The 17,547-nt window shown below is 32.8% G+C and overlaps 1 protein-coding gene across 5 annotated transcripts in view; it reads left to right on the top strand.

Moving 5' to 3' along the window:
- The window catches only part of smash (smallish), a 149,817-nt gene that overhangs the window by 72,855 nt on the left and 59,415 nt on the right, over positions 1-17,547 (top strand). For 4 of the 5 annotated variants that reach the window (XM_053759923.2, XM_053759925.2, XM_053759924.2 and 1 more), the window contains exon 3: positions 4,821-5,067. In XM_053759923.2, coding sequence (XP_053615898.1) covers positions 4,963-5,067 — 105 coding nt within the window. In that variant the 5' untranslated portion in view covers positions 4,821-4,962. Of the gene's footprint in view, positions 1-4,302; positions 4,460-4,820; positions 5,068-17,547 lie in introns of those variants that run through there. The other variant, XM_053759922.2, reaches the window with a different exon arrangement.

Below are 17,547 nucleotides of genomic sequence, written 5' to 3'. Positions count from 1 at the left end.
TTACTGCTGTGTGACTCAATAAATCGATTGAAAGTATCGTATGAATCGATCTTTTTATAATCGCTTGCACTCAATTACGATATCGATACGAATCGTCGAGCAATGGTTGAGTAATGTGACATCAGTGTGAGAGTATTCTTTTTGTTTGGCTTTTGGCTCATAATGGGTTGCAAATACGGTATTTTCTTATTTTTAAATATATATTTGTCTAGATTTTTTTTGGGTTACAGAGATGGCTGGTCTGCATTATCAAATGTAGGTAAAGGACTTCGCTGCCGTGGGAATTTCGGGATATAAAGCAATCTGTGTTTTATTCCAGGTTATATTTTACCCGTGTAACCAATTTTCCTATCAATCCGTCCATTCGATTTTACGTGAAAGCGTAACAAACACACATTCATCCTCACAAACTTTCACAATTATAATATTAGTAGTATATTATCAATTTTATCTCTGTTGCAATGAGATACCTATTGACCTTTCTAATGTTTATGTAGCAAATACTTTTTAATAAATAGGTAAAATAAGTGTTTTATAAATAAATTGGTATTTTCTTTAAGCTAAAAATCGAAGGAAATAGTGAAACGACATTGATGTGCATACAAACATACTTTATTTTTCTCTTAATTCACTTTGTATTTGTATTTAACGCCAGCAACCAAAAACATTGCGCAATTTGTATGAGAGCTTTTATTTAGCGCAATGAAAAACCAGCAACGTATACCGAATCTGCCAAAGTTTGGCAAAAACTGTTCGACGACAGTGGAGCCGTCATAAGAATCTAAAATGTCTAAGTCAAATTATTATTAATACAACTTGCAAAACTAGATACATATTTCGATAAATCTTAACAATATATTCACAAAATTTAATAAATAAAACTGTTAATGCGTAAAAAATATAAATCTTAATAAATAAATAAATATATTAAGACAAATCACACAGATTGATCTAGCCCCAAAGTAAGTTCGAGACTTGTGTCATGGGATACTAACTCAACGATACTATATTTTATAACATATACATATATTGATAAACATCCAAGACCCGGGCCAATCAGAAAAAGATCATTTTCCATCATGACCCGACCGGGGATCGAACCCGGGACCTTTCGGTTCAGAGGCAAGCACTTTACCACTGCGCCACCGATAAAAATATAAAAAGATCATAAGCAATATTATCCATATTAATCGCAGATTATGTGCAATGGCAATCAATTTTGTGATGAATGTCACGTTAAACTTTAAATGCCATATGAGAAGAAAACATGTTATTATGTTTCTCAAATATGCAGAATTTATTAACAGTTAACATATTTTACTAAATGAATTACAAAATGGTTGTAAAAACCAACATTTTTATATAGTATACTAGCTGCGTCCCGGAGCTTTGATTCGGGATAAAACATCGAGTTTCTGCTATCATTTGTACTTGTACTAGTTTTTAATAGATTTCCCACGGGAGCAGTTATTTTTCCGGGATAAAGGTGCCTACGTCCTCCATATGTATGCAAAATTTGAAGAAGATTGTTTGAGTCGATAGAGCGTGAAGAGGTAACCAACAAACTTAATTTCGCCAAGGATTTTACACACATAGAGAAATTCAATATTTGCCCTTGTCAATTTCTTAAAACTGTATTAGTGTGCTGTTAAATGAGCCTAGGACTCATTAAATCAATCATTAATATCGCAACCGTGTTACAACGTACACATAAAATTTATGTATGTTATTTTTAATCTATGTCATAGTGTTCATCGCGGATGTCTAAGTTCCTTTATCTCTCGCAAGATAAACGATGAAAGCCGTGTGATGTTTTATTATCCGAAAACGCTGAATACCTGCTAAGAAACAGGATTTGGTAGTTATTTAGTTTCTATTATTTACTGCGAACTTTAAACATACATGATTTTCATACAAACTTTCACGCCCCATTATATAGGGGTTGATTTTTATAAAAAAAAAAAAAGAAAAAAATAATTCGTAATTAATATTTTAAATGCTAATGTGTCTGTTCCGTTTACACGGCGAAACCACTGGATCGATTTGTTATGCATATAGTTAAAGGCTGCCATTCAAACATGGGGTATTTTTACTAGTGAAAATCAACCCCAAAAGACTAAATAGGGGGTGAAAATATGTATTCCGCTTTCGCAGAGAAACTAAAGCGGGCGAAGCAGCGGACAATAGCTAGTTACTAGTATATGTAATGTACCTACATCTAGTTTTAACTTTTTCTACAACCCTATATTGCGCAGAGTTGGCATCTTCAATTCGCTTCCTCTCATGAACTGGACCACCAATGCTCTTGTGTTCATCTGAAACTAGTTTGGTGCCTCTTACATTACAAACACATGTTACCAAATGACCTCGATCCTTCCTCATGCCTCTGATACTTAAATGTCACAAGTTAAACTTATAAAGACACACTTAGTGTAGGAATTTTAATATTCTGCTTTTTTCTTTGTCTTGTAGACGGTCATACGATATGTCTAAAGGATTTATTGAAGAATTAAAATGGTATTCTTACTATTTTAATTCCGTAGTCGGAAATATTCTTTTGCGCAGGCCGTAAAATGTAAAAAAAAAATTAACATACCAGACTCGGTGTCTTCACATCAAGTGGATTTAACGAAATTATTATCTTGGAATCATGTGTGTTTTTAAAAATTACAAAGAATTCGACCTCTGCTATTCAAAGCACATCATAAATATTCGGATTTATTTATAACTAGCTGCGCCCCAGGGCTTCGCTCTCGTGGGAATTTCAGCATAATAAGTACCCTATTTCATACCAAATTTCATAACAATTCATCCAGTAGATTTTGCATGAAAAAGTAACAAACATACACACACAGATACATCCTCACAAACTTTCGCATTTATAATATTAATAGGCTTGTATGAGTAGGAATAACCTTAATAAACTAAGAGAAGTAATGGACGAAGAAGAATGAAAGAAGTCTCAAGTTCACAAGTTCTATGAAAATTATGAAATTGATAATATGAATTGATAGAAATCTAGGATAAGTTTAACCTCGTGGCTACGAGGTTAGACTTATCCTAGATTTCTTAGAAGAAAACACCTATTAATATAGTTATTGAAAATTCAAAACACGCTATGAACAATAATAAAATTAAACTTAGGGTGGTCTATTTGTTTAGAGTAAACTACGAAGGAGCAGATGTTACGGAGATAATTATTTATAATAATGATGTTATTTTAAACAACTTCTTCCCGTATTTGTAAACAATATAGGTTTACACGTATCTATAATACCTATGAATGATCCGTGTAAAATATCTAATGACGAATTTTAAATAGGAATTACGCTATTCTAAGCAATAGCCTTGTTTATAAAATTGTAGATGATATTAAATCACTAGGCATAAATGCGCACGATACTATAGTAATGTAATATTGTTAAATATTATGATACATACCATCTTACTAGATCTATTGATAGAAGTCCCTTTCCATAAAACTATAACATTTGGAACCAAAATCAAGGTAGCAGGTCTAGGTCTAGTAGTCCTGTATAGCTTTAATATACATACCTTAACAACAAGAAAACAAATCAATAAAATCATAATCAAAAATATTTATTTTCCAAAACAAACGTGATCTTAAGACATACTACAATCAGTTTTGTTTTATGTGATGTTCTCGAATCGTACAATGCGTACTGCATTGGATTTTTAGGGTTTTTTGAAGTTATCAGACTAAAAGTTTAATTGATCAAGCAATAGATATAGTTGTGTATGTTACTTTTCTATTATTAAAAGTAACATACACGGATAGACATTCTAAAATGTATAGGTAAATTTATGACTGGTTTTGATAATAGCCTCAGTATTCAGAATAAAGTTTTACTTTAGAAAGTACAAAATCTTCCCAAACAGATAGCAAGAATTATCATGGCATACCTACTTAGTGCAAAATTAGTGCGTAAAAAGAACACGCGGAAGAGTGAACAGATGGACAAAAAGAAATTGGGTGGTTAATTATAAGAAAATGTCCCAGCAATATTTAATCCACTCTCCCTTTCTGTGTCAAAGCCCTAGAGTTCGTCCGTTAAAAATAGATGAGTTTATAAATAAATTGCATTCGGAACGGATCGACCGGTGCGTTTATTTTTCACTGCAACCCACATAACACAGCCGTGGAGATGTAGTAGCGACATATTTTCGAGTTAAAATAACGCATAGTGTTGCAAAACAACAGTAATTATATCACGTTATTTATCGATGAAGAAATTGTTATCGTTGCTTGTCATTTCGCTAACTCCGCCGTCCGTGCCTCGCTCGCAGCCGTCAGGCGTCAGTCTTGACAGCGCTGCCGTAGCGAGCGCATGCGTACTGTGAAACAATAACGGTTATTTTAATAATATCCGAACTATTGTGAACCTTATTGTCCTGTGTTATTGCCGTGTATCAGTCGACCGTGCAATTTTACATTCGGGTAATTAACGCACTCTCCTTGTTATGTTTGTGTTAGTTACATAAGACTTGCGAAAGCCTTAGTCTGTGATACAAAATCGGACGGAGTTGTGAACATTTCTTTTTGATTAGACGCGTGTTGCTTTACATTTGTATGGTTGTGCAAGACTTTTAAATTTGATATTGCTTTTACGTGCATTATCTTAGATCATCTAGTAGGCAATTCTTAGTCTACACTGAGTTTAACTTTTGAAATATCATTACATTTCAACACAGCTTTTATTACTACGGGTTTCTTACCTGAGGGGTACAACAATAAAAATGAGAGGTTTTTAGGTCTATATTTTGTGAAGACGTGTCTAATTCCCTTTTTTCTTCCACAGGTAAAGACGACGCGTAAAATGGACTGCGCGAACCGATAGTGAAGTGACAGTGTTGTGTAACGGTTAAAATAACACGTTAATGGTGATTATCGGCTGCTGGTCAGCTATGATGTGAGACAGTTTTTGTGGTAAAGTGGTCAAAATGCCATCCGACAGTGGATCAGCGTGGTCGCCGCCGGCCTCTAACAGTGAGAGGAGGTTGAGCAACTCTTCAGATGGCAGCGCCGGCAGCGGTTATTCTAAAGCTGTAAGTAATTATCTTTCGGCACAAACTCATGACTCAAATCCATATTAAAACCAACGACATTCCCGACACAAATCAAGAACGTGCTTAGCATTTCCTTCCCGTGAGTAATTTTATACTCGCAGATATAAAAGCTAAAATTATTTTAGATACATCAAAGAATAGTTTCAAAAATAAAGTTGAAAGAATTACTGTGGATAATAAAGAAAGTGCGAAGCAAATGCTTGAAACTGATAACAGTTGACGAGATTAGATCGCGACAGTAACAAAGATACTGATAATCTAGAAACTGGCCAGTGCTCTCATTGTGTAACAATCTTCCGCGAAATCATTCTATAACAGATAACACATACATGGAAAAACTTACTAGGCTAAATAAATTCATTGATGTTCTAAAGAAAATTTCAGCGCGAAAACATATTAAGCAATGCTTAAATTTAATTGTTTAAAAACATGAAGGTATTTCGATATTTTTCTGCAAATGTATTATAAGCAAGTTTTGACATACATTTGTGTGACCGACCAACTAAAGTCAACATTGTAACGGAAACCGAAGTATTGTAGCGATTGTCTCATCCGGACCATTTGTTTCGGTCTAAGAAACATCTACCATTCTATAGATCCATATCAAGTTATTGAAAAGACTATTGTCTTAAATCAATAGGCAAGTAAAATATATAACGCACAAGTATATAAATTGATGAATGACTGTTTGACGTAGCAAAGCAAAACATCGCATTGTAAAAGAACAGTTAGCCATCGAGATGAGACACAGATTACCATAAGACGTTGCTTAGTGTGTCACTAAACGTGAAGGATTTCAGATCAAGAATTTACCTCGTCACACTCTACAAAGTTCTAAAGAGGTTTTGTGGCTCAACTGGTACTAGATTCGAATGAATAGAACTGAATAGAGAGCAACAGAATTGCTGTTTCTATTAACTCAAAGCGGGCGCTATTTGCTATACAACGATTGAATTGATGGCTAATAGGACATTAAGTACCTCATGTATGTCAAAATTAATAAAGTAACATTTCACAATAGGTTTAAAGGATTTATTTCTCAAAAAATACAAGGTATTCACTTACTGAGAAACTTAAAATTTTACAATTAACAGTAATTATCTCGACGAGCACAAACAATAAAAACTTATTATTTATCTATATTACATACAATATTTATATTAGGTACATGCCACATACATTATATTAACTCATCAAAAAAAAATTAAAAAATATGGGGTTACTCGCGAACTCAAACCACGTACAAAATCTAGAGGATGCAGAAGAAACATTCTCACACACAAATTTTGAATTGAAATTTGTGTGCGAAATTGGAATGGAAATTGAATTTTGAAAAATTGGTATGACGTAAGCATTTCTTCTTTCATAGGTTGATTAGTGAAGGCTAAACCAATATTTGGCTTAAATTTGATAAATTCTATTAGTACCAAGATGATATAAAGTGTGCAAACCCAATGATGCGTTGTAATTATTTCATAGCAATCAAAGTTATGATTATCAAAAAAGCTTTTGATCATTCAAAATTTCTTTCGCGTTACCTTGAAGTTATTTCCGCTATTCTTACAAAATTGTTGTTAATATTCTGTCATAGTATTTTCGAATAACCTCGCGCATTGTTTAGTTGTCAATACAGACTTTCCTTATACGTGAAGTCAAATTCTTCGAAGTTTTTAAATATTTCCGATAGGGATTCTCCGAAATACTATATACAGTATATTTTTTGTGATCGAAATTCACTTGGTTATATACGTATCACAAGATAAATTATCAAATAACTTACCTAGCGATACCGGTTTTCAGAGACTAACTTCTGTAAGCAAATACAATCTCTCCTGTTTCAATTGGTGCATTTTCTTTATCTAATTTTAATCAAAAACGTTATACCCTGACAGGATTACTCTTTCGATAGGTTTAATTAATCCTTGCAGCTGTGTAGATAGAAAGTTTTATTTATTTATCAACTTTATTGCGTTGACAGTTTGGCGTACTCTTAGATTTCTCTTATGTATATTAGAAATCATAGAACAGCTGATGTGGCTTAAGCTGTAAGCGCTCTGAAGGGACTTCATTTAGTGCCGTAATTTTGAGATCAGAAGATCTCAAAATTACGGCACTAAATAAAGTCGTATAGTCGTATCGTTTTAACGAACTTATTTCTGTGAGCTAAAGATCCTTCATTGCTTAGCAGTTTTATGTGTAGGATGTAACAATTTTAAAATTTGCCCGACGTTTATTTTTGCAAAACGTATCGCTTATACGTACGTAGAAGTGACAGGAGTAATTGAGGATGTATCCAATCGATCACAATTAGAACATCCTTACTACATTCTCACGGTAATGAAGTGATAATTCTAGATTATCAACTTTATTTCCTTTGTCTTTAAAGTTCTAATTTCTTATCTTTGGATAAATAAGAAAAATCAGGTGTAGGAAAGTAATGGTATTGCTGATTTAAGATTTCGTTTACCTTCTCAGAAGATACAATTTTGCATCTTTGTAGGTAAATAAACAAACGAAATATTAAATACTAGTTTAGAAATATGAATTAAAATATTTTCGGTCTACAAAGATATTATAATTCATACTTCTAATTCGAAAATTAAACAATATGAAATTAAAAAAATATATAGTGTGCGTTTAACTTTAAAATGATTACTTATTAAAAGTAAGTTCAAGTGTCAAAATTAAAGTGTTTCTCTAATACCAGCGGCTCGTCCTGGCCTCGCTCGATTAAAACTATAAATTATAATCTAAGCCTTTCTTTTCAATCACAGTATAAGTATCTATTAAAAATCCCGCATCAAAATCCGTAAGAATTAAAATGAAGGTCACTCCACAACAACAACAACAAAATATAGGGAAGAATGAATTTATAAGTTAACAAAACTGATCATTGCATGTTTAAAAGTTATTAGTTGACTAATTTAAAATTACGTATATTATATTTGATATAGCATATTACATACGCAATGTGTAATTATTATAATTTGAACAACACTTTTTAATGTTCTCAGCGATTTGTATAAATACATAATTCGTAATAAACCCTGGCCGTTAATAAGTGAACATTAAATAAGTAATTAAATAAAAACTTTATTTGTCCATGTAAGGTCATACGTCGTTTGATTCCCTTTCGCTACAAAAATGGCCGTTTCAAGGCAATACATACTTACTTATCTTGTTACATATACGGTTATATATATCAGTTCATATTTTACGCAAACATAACATATATAATGTAAGTTTTTGAAAGATATCGAACGAAATAATAAACATTGCGAAAGTCAAGAAGAATGTTAACTGATAAGTAAGAGAAAAACAATTAATTAAAACTAATTTAAAAAAACCTATTCAATAAAAAAAATTAAGAATATCCAAGAAGAAATATAAAGCAGATTACATCATATTTTCAGATTTAGATTTCGTTTTCTTTCAGAGTGTGTTAAATGCTAAATTAAATAAATATATTAGGACAAATCACAGATTGAGAGCCCCAAAGTAAGTTCGAGACTTGTGTTATGGGATACTAACTCAACGCTACTCTATATATTTTATAACGAATACATGTATAGATAAATATCCAAGACCCAGGCCAATCCGGCCGACCGGGGATCGAACCCGGAACCTCTCGGTTCAGAGGCAAGCACTTTACCACTGCGCCACCGAGGCCGACAATAATACAATTCAACAATAATTGTGATAAAATCAATAAATCGGTTATAAGTTTAATTGCAAAACTTGAAATCTGACCATAATTACCCACATAGTTAAAACAAAAAAAAATTAAGTAGAACTATGCGAAGGCATAAATAAAATGCAAGTGCACATTATGGATTTGGTTTTTTTGCAATATCCAATCAGTTGCCTCACAAAATTTCAACAAATGTATTTTAAAGTACAGTCAACAGAATATCAAAAACGAAATCATGGCAACTAGAATGCCAGTGCCCATTTGGGGTAAACGCCATCTGGCGTTCTGTGCATGCAAAGGAGATACGGCAGAGAGCCCAAGCATGTAATGAGCTACATTTTGTACTAGAAATAAACTGAAATGCGAACTAGTGCTAGTTCGCATTTTCATAGGTTCAAATTCATCAGCAAAATTCCGAACATGTAATTGCTTCATTATTTTTTTTAATATTAATTTTTTAATTTTTTTAATTGCATTTTCATTTCATCAAAATTCCGGGTTCGGTTTCGGGTCCGGTTCATTTAATTTTGTTTTTGTTTTCATTACATTTTAATTTATGGAAAGAGGCAAAAGCGTTGATAAATCAGTATCATTTATTTTCTACGTCTTTGTATTGTAAAAAAAAATATATGTTGTTTCATATTATATTATTGTCTTCATTATCACCATAAGGCCTCTGTGACCCAATGCTGGATATAGACCTACTTTTGTTTACGCCAATCTTATCTACGCTGCGCTTTCTGACGCCAACTTTGCCACATACGCTTTAAGTCTCATTAAAAAAAAAACCTTTTTTTTTCCATACTACGACTATGACGGAGACTACGCTATGTACCTACATAGCGTAGTCTCCGTCTTGTATTTCCTCCGTTCGCCGCCCGCAGTCAGAATGAGATACGTATCCTTTAGAAACGGATGCACAAAAATGCACACCTGCCCTGTTACCACGGGAGCGAGAAAAAAAAACGAGGCTAAACGAATGCATGCTGGTCGAAAATATTGAGCGTTACAGAATTTACTACACAGTACTTGGTATACTTTCTGAATATTTTTAATACCCTTAATTTTTCTTGTATTTTTTATCTTATCTCAAAGTTAAATAAACCAATATATTAGGACAAATCACACAGATTGAGCTAGCCCCAAAGTAAGTTCTCGAACTGTGTTATACTAACTCAACGATACTATATTTTATAACAAATACATATATAGATAAACATCCAAGACTAGGGCCAATCAGAAAAAGATCATTTTCCATCATGACCCGACCGGGGATCGAGCCCGGGACCTCTCGGTTCAGTGGCAAGAAGCTTACCACTGCGCCACCGAGGTCGTCATTTAAGTTCATCAAAGTTAAATTAGAACTTTTTAGCTTATGAATAAAAATATAAGCAGAGCCAAAGGCGCTAGACCTGGATTTTAGGACATTATTAAGAATGTAATTTATTCGACTTCTCATCAAAAATAAATTCTGATTGTTTATCTTGAAGATCTTGTAGCCAAACAATTCGTAAATTTAACGTCCTTCTCGTCCAACCAACCAACAAACAAATTTGCCGAAAATGTGACACAGAAACCGACAAAAACCTCCCGTCTTCTTCAAACAAGACACAAATTTAAACAACTTTCAGTAAAGTAGGTTAAGTAAATGCGAGAAGTCCTTCGGGTGACCGTCAGTTTTTATCAACAAATTATCTTAAACAAATATCAAGTAATCAAATAATGACTCAAAATTTGATAAACTGAAGGATTTTACAAAACTAATAGTGTGGTTTAACTTAATAAATATACTGTAAGATTATATTTCTTAGATTAATGATCGTCAATTCTTGTAATGTAGACAATTCATAAAAAGTATTTTAATATGTTCAAATTAAGAATTCATAGGATATGACACAGCAAGGCAAAAACTCACACTGACTGGCCACACAGATTCCAAATAATTTTTTGCACAGATATATGAACATTACATTGAAGTTCTTATATCTGTGATATTTAGGCCCAGTTTCGTTTCAAACTTTCTATTTAACACGAGTTTATTTTTTATTCAATATTCTTTGCGTAACATAAATGCAAAAATCTCAGAAACCAGAGTAGCTATGTTTTCTTTGCCTACATTGCCTCGTTTATAGACGTCATAAACTTTTCTAGAACATGAACATTATCTGTTTGTGTATGATAATAAAATAGATATATCGAACACTCACCGGTGATAAGGACGGTGGAAATTACATCGTCAATGTTTTTGCATCACGAGACGCAACGCATGTATGTAAATGATAAAAGAAATCTAGAAATGGGGGCATAATCAGTTGCTATTTGAACATTTTAGCTACATTATATGGCAAATTGAGTACTACTGTATTCGAAAACAATTTTAAACAAAGACGTCGACTGTGAGACTAGAGTTTCGTTGTTGAATGTTCTATGAACAGCTAAACTTAAAAAGTAGACAGTGAAAAGTATCAGTCAAAATGCACATTTGCATATGGAACTAAGGATCTAACATATAGTGGGTAGGTATTCCAAATAAAACAACGTATAACAAAACAAAACGAACAGATTTATTCGATGAAAAGAAATCGAGAGAAATTAATTCGAGACAACGGCATTGAAAGATTAGATCTGCAGGACCCGAATTCGAATACGAACAATTAATCCAATCTACATAACCAGTTGATAAATCCAGTATATCTGTATCAGGAAGTATACAATAGGATTGTCGCATTTGGCCTTAAAAACTTTCATTATCAATTAAAAACACACTTTAAGATCTAGGTCTTATGTTTCACTCTTAAGTGCACGACAATCATGCTAAAATTACAAGCGAAACTGAATTCTCTTGTTGTCACAACAAAACTTAATTTATTCCCATGCTTTTCAGATTTCTTGATAAAGTTTTGACATAAGGAAATGTTATATTTTTGGTCCAGTCACAGATTGGTTTGACGCTAATGGGACATGTGATAGATTGAGGTCAAAACTGAGGTTCTATTAGTGACTGAAATTTGGATGGAGAAAGTAACATTAGACAATAGTAGACTAGACAATAGTCTTGGTTTGAATATTTCCACTGAAGAACGAGAAACTGTTTTGTAAGTTTCGTCCTGGTATGATTAAATTTACAAATATCCAAATTCAAATAATTTATTCAGAAATTAGACCTTCACAAGCACATTTTCACGTAATTTTTTATATTAAATAGTTATTTCTCACAAGCTACAAACTACTGGCATATCGGAACGACCACTGCTGAGAAGAAATGCCGAAAGAAACTCATTTGAACAGTGTTGGTCCCTATCATGCCAGAAGGCTTACTGCTTACATTATTGATTCTTACATTTTTTTTTCTAATAATATATCAATGTACATAGTCAAAAAGTATATCAAAACAGGTTATGATTGTGATCAGAGTGCTGATTATATATATTACACAATTAACTTACACAAAAATATATGACAAACGAGATGACCAGTTCCCTCTGGCAGCACCCGTTCACGAGTTGACGCATGGGTCAGCCAATTCCAAACAGAAATTAAAAACAAAAACACAATTAACTGCCACTAAAACCTCAACTTTGTTCTAATATGCCCTTAGATCTATGGACATTTTTTCATGTCTTGAGTTAAATTCGGGTTACTATTGCTATAGCTGTGGTTATCTCAAAGGTTTCTTCAAACTCGTGACCCGATTCTGGCATATTCACACCCCAATTAACTCCAGCGGAAGCCGTAGAGCTACCTCCATTTAGCACTGAAAGAATGTAGGACAGTATCCTACTTTTATTGTTTACGTAGCCTGCCCAAGGCCTGTTGGTGTGAATAGAGTCTTTGAGTAAGATTTAGGACACGCTTGCAGCACTGGAGTTTCGTTTTACGAGATTTTTATGTCCTTTTAGATGTCGAATCGTCTATTTTGTCAGAATATGTTTAATTAAACAGAAAGTTTGTGACCAAAGCAGTTTCAGTACTATTGCTAAGTGATTTCATCATTGCTCGTCTACCAAATCGTAATCCGTTCAGTCAAAGCATCAAGTTTGGTTGTATCACCTTTGTTTATAAGGTTCAGATAATCAATCTAATAAAAAATAGGTACTTTATTTATGAGATGCTATTTTAGTTGCATTACAAGCTTTCTAAAGAAATTAATATTCTCTATGAAAAAATCTTGCACGTGTCAATTTTGTCAATTCGATATTGGTCCTAAAGGTTGAAACTGACAATAAAAATCAATCAAATGTAACTATATTCTATACTAATTGTATCCCAGGGTCAAATAAAAACTTTTAGTCACTATAAACTAAACATATAGTCGATGTTACTCCAGTTGTGTTTTTATCTCACATAAGAAATCAATGGAAATAGACCGCGAGGTAATCTCGGACAAGGCCATAGATGTAAAAACTCTTATTGTCATTCTTATTATTGTAATGATTTAAATATAAGAAGTTACGTCATCACAAACTTTAAAATTATCTGTTACTTTTATATACATAACATGACATATATGTATAACACACATAATCAATATTTTTAATCGCAAATTTAGCTTTTTTTAGAATGTTGTATCTATTTGTCCGTTTTGTTTTAGTATTTTTTTTATCAGTTTTAGTATTATAGGTATCGACATTGTTTAACATTATAGTATGTAACTTTGTCCTACTACTTTTGTCTTATAATCTTCATCATCATCAACATCCATTTAAACGTCCCGCTGGGGCGCAGCATTTTTTATGGATGGATAAAGTACTTATTCTATTAATGAACATATTCAAGATTATGGATAATTATGGATAGCTATCCATAATCTTGAATATGTTCATTTCAATCTTGTATACAAAATTTTGCATAATGACTGTTATACAAAATAAATAAAAATATGTGGAATTGACGCGTTAAATACTTTCGAATTCTTTCTTACTTAAATTGAGGCGTGGAAAGTAAACAAAATACAAACGAGTATGTGTTGATTCGAAGTGGTATTATTTGAATAATCATGTTTTGATAACATAAAGTAGTCAACAGAAACATAAAATTTAATTATCAGTAGATAAGGGAGAGAAATTATAATTAAGTTTTATGGGTTATCGATAACCCTAATTTATTTATTAATTACGGACAACTGTACTGAATTATGGAATGATAAAGCATCGTTACAGGATGTTCTTCCACTAATACCTGCAAATCCTGGTGTCATCTATGGGCGGTACAATCTGGAAGAACAAAATTGAATTTAATACATTTCACCTTGTAATAATATCACGCAAATGTTCATTGCATAAACTTTTTTAGTCTCCTTTGTTTACATTGGCATTAATTCACCAATTATTTACTGCTTTTTACATTATCCACTATTAAGGTAAGGACGGATTACTAAGGTTGACTGGAAGAGATTGCTTTAGCGATAAGTTCACCTTGTGCCTTTTCTATTTTATTTTTGTGTATATTTCTCTCTTTTGGCAATAAATAACATTTGTATTGCGAAGCTCTCACGTCTTCTAAAGCAGGCAGTGCACGGTGACCTAGCTTCAATTGTCCTGACGTTTTCTTAGCAATTGATGCTAGTTAACGTACTGTTAACGTAATAATAAAGCTTTAAAAAACCCAATTTCATTAGAAAAACTAAACGTAATTACTGCGTCTCGTAATGTTGATAGTAATGAAACCGGACAGAACCTTTCACCAATAAAAACTGGCCAAATTATAAAGCCACGCCATAAATCACCATTCCAATGTTAGACAAGTGTAATTAAGAACCAGTTAATTATATAGGATATTCATTTACAGATATTAAGTAACACGCACGTCGCACACATTTACGATAACGAGCTATTGTGACCAATATGGTTGTGGCTACTTAATCGCAAATAAATATTATTAATATATAATTTAAATCTAAATTTGAGTAATTGCTTTGTTCATTGAAATAATTTTGCAGAATAAGTATTAATTTCAATATAAATGAAAACTTTGAAGATTAGCTAAGATTCTTATGAAGCCAAAGTCATTGCAGAAACTTGGAAAAATTCGTTTACAACAAAGAAAATAAAAGTCGCAGGTTGTACATGGATGAGAGAGGCACAGGACAGAGGAGGTTGGCATACGCGAAGAGAGGGCTATGCTCAGCAGTGGGCACAAAGAGGCTGAAATGATGATGAAAGAAAATAATTAACATTGATACAATATTTGGAGCTAAATATTTTATAGAAGCTTAAGGCAAAATACCACTTGCTCACATAACAGGTGAAAATATAAACAACAAAGTAATAGCAACCAAATATGCGCCCAACAAAGACATACTTATAAAAAAGAGCACTTCATTATTTAGCAGACTTTAGTGCCGGTGAATCAACAGATGTCTTCTAATTTGTTACTGCTCGTCTCTTTGTCTCTTAATTAGCCAATTCATCTCACTTGTGACGACTTTCATGTTTTGAAATCACTTAGTCATGACTCGTTGCTTGTTTAAACTAGATCGCAGTCACAGGTAGATTTGCGACTTTGTTGGAATTATGCAAAATGTCATTAGAATTTCGCCTAACTACAAAACTATTACGAAGACCATAGTAACTCAAAAAAATGTATCTCTGACTGAAAAATGAACTTTATTTTCTAGATGATTATGATGATAATGGATATTTTCGTAAATCCCATCAACTATCTGCATGGTGCTTCAAAACAAATTTTCAAGGTCTACAATCTCATCACGAACCCACAATACCTCTCACACTTGACAGTTTATCTAAAGATGCAAAGTTTGTAATTAAAACTTACGTCATTCGGACGACCTTTCTGTCAGTCCATCGCACCATTATGTTTATGGTGATCAATCAATCGGAACCCTAATTAGCAGTGTTTTGAAAGTCCATTTTCGTGTCTTCTCAGTCAGATCTAAATAATTTGGGGGTTATACTTCTTTTTTACTTAAAAATTCCCAAAGAAATTTTCCTATTTATTTCAAATTCTGTGACTTCAATGCTTGCGGTAGGTACATTCTTATTTGGCGCATTACCTAGTTTTTTATCGATAATTTCTTTACTGCTTTCCAAATTCCAACTATATACCTACTAACCTTATTGTTGTGTATGTTCGTTGTAATTATAATTGCTTATGTTTCAAAATTCCATAGGTATTTTTATGTGGTGGTCAAATGGTATAGAATTTTTTAGTTAAAATGAGTCCTTGATCATTGATGATGACCTCATCTGATCATGACCTCAAACGTCTAAAATATATATTTTTAATGATATTAAATTATTTTGTCATAAAAACTTTCTAATTTAATTACTGCACAGAAAATATTAGATTGTACTACTATACTTGTAGTGTAATTACATCTCTATTTAAAAACCTTTGTAAATTGCATAATGACTGCTATTAACACACCAAAATTATTTCTATTACGTCCTGCTATGTTTGAACTATGAGAACGAATAGTTGGATCTAAGATAAAGCAGCGTAAGGAATTTACATCCATTTAATCTTAAGATCAGCATCATTGTCTACTGACATTGGTTTGTACTCTGAAGGTCAATTTGAATTTGTTTTATCTACAGTTTGGACACAGGCTTCAAATCTCCGTCAAATGTATTTCTCATTTCATTTTCTTCGTGTTGTTCAAAGAAATAGCAAGGTTCTTTAATTGTCGATGTATAATTATCGTGGTTTGTAATAGCTTCTTTTATATTAGTTTGTTTGTTATGAGTTATTATGAAACTTTCGGCTTGTTTAGTTACCCTTTGATTAGACGTTTTGATAATTGACTCAAGCTCGTAAAGATTACTTTATGCTGAGTATAAAGGTTTTTGAAATTTTTTGTATGGACAAAAGTGAATGAACAAATATTTTTTTTTCATTTCTCTTAGTTAAAATATGTCTAAAAAAACCAAGACATTCCTTCAAATAAAAAGAAAAATATCTATATAACTGTAGCTTGTGAGTTGCAACAAATTTACACAAGTACAACACAAGATAAATATAATCTTCAGATTCCCATAGCAATAATAACAATTAATCCGACTGCGAAGCAATTTTCGAATTTGTGGAATTTCACACAACTCGGGTCAAATTTAGCACACAATGGGTTATTGAGGCAAAGGCCACAGCAATTAGTTTTTGTTTACCATTTACGTCAACAGATGGCGACGGAAGAGCTCATTGCAGTCAATTGAGGATCGGCATCTTTAATGTTACGCACGACACCAATTGACTTTCTTTTTATGCAGTTAAAGTTCATCAATGACCCACATGCTTTTGTTTTACCATTGTTTAAATAATTTCGGGATTAATAGGTAATTTAATTCGGGATTAATACCTCTCCACTCAAACTAGAAGTCGCTAAAACTTCCTCTGCTACACTCTTACTCTTTTGTTGCATTTTTAAAATCAATTGTGTTTTAGTCACTTCGGATATAGATATTATTATTTTACTCTTTCTCTTTCTCATCTGAGCGTTTTCCTGGGTACTTTCGACAACTGCAATGCTATGGCAGCATTGGAGTTCAGGGTATTCTTAGCCCGTCGATCGTGGATAATCAAGACACAATAGACAAACTCTTGTTTGCACCGGTGGTAAGGTAGACATCAGACGACTGGCCACTAGCACGTATATCATCCTTGATGACGGAGATAACAGCGTCGCTATTCCTATCCATTTCCAGAGGTTCCATAGCCATGGCATTTTTCTTTTCTCCGACATTCCCTTTTCCAACGATTTTATCAATATTTTTGTTTTGTTTCCAAATACTTACTATCATTATACTGTACAG

The sequence above is a fragment of the Plodia interpunctella genome, chromosome 19 (genome assembly GCF_027563975.2).
Source record: "Plodia interpunctella isolate USDA-ARS_2022_Savannah chromosome 19, ilPloInte3.2, whole genome shotgun sequence".
In the NCBI taxonomy this organism is placed as follows: Eukaryota; Metazoa; Arthropoda; class Insecta; order Lepidoptera; family Pyralidae; genus Plodia; species Plodia interpunctella.
This window is presented reverse-complemented; position numbering and strand designations above follow the sequence as displayed.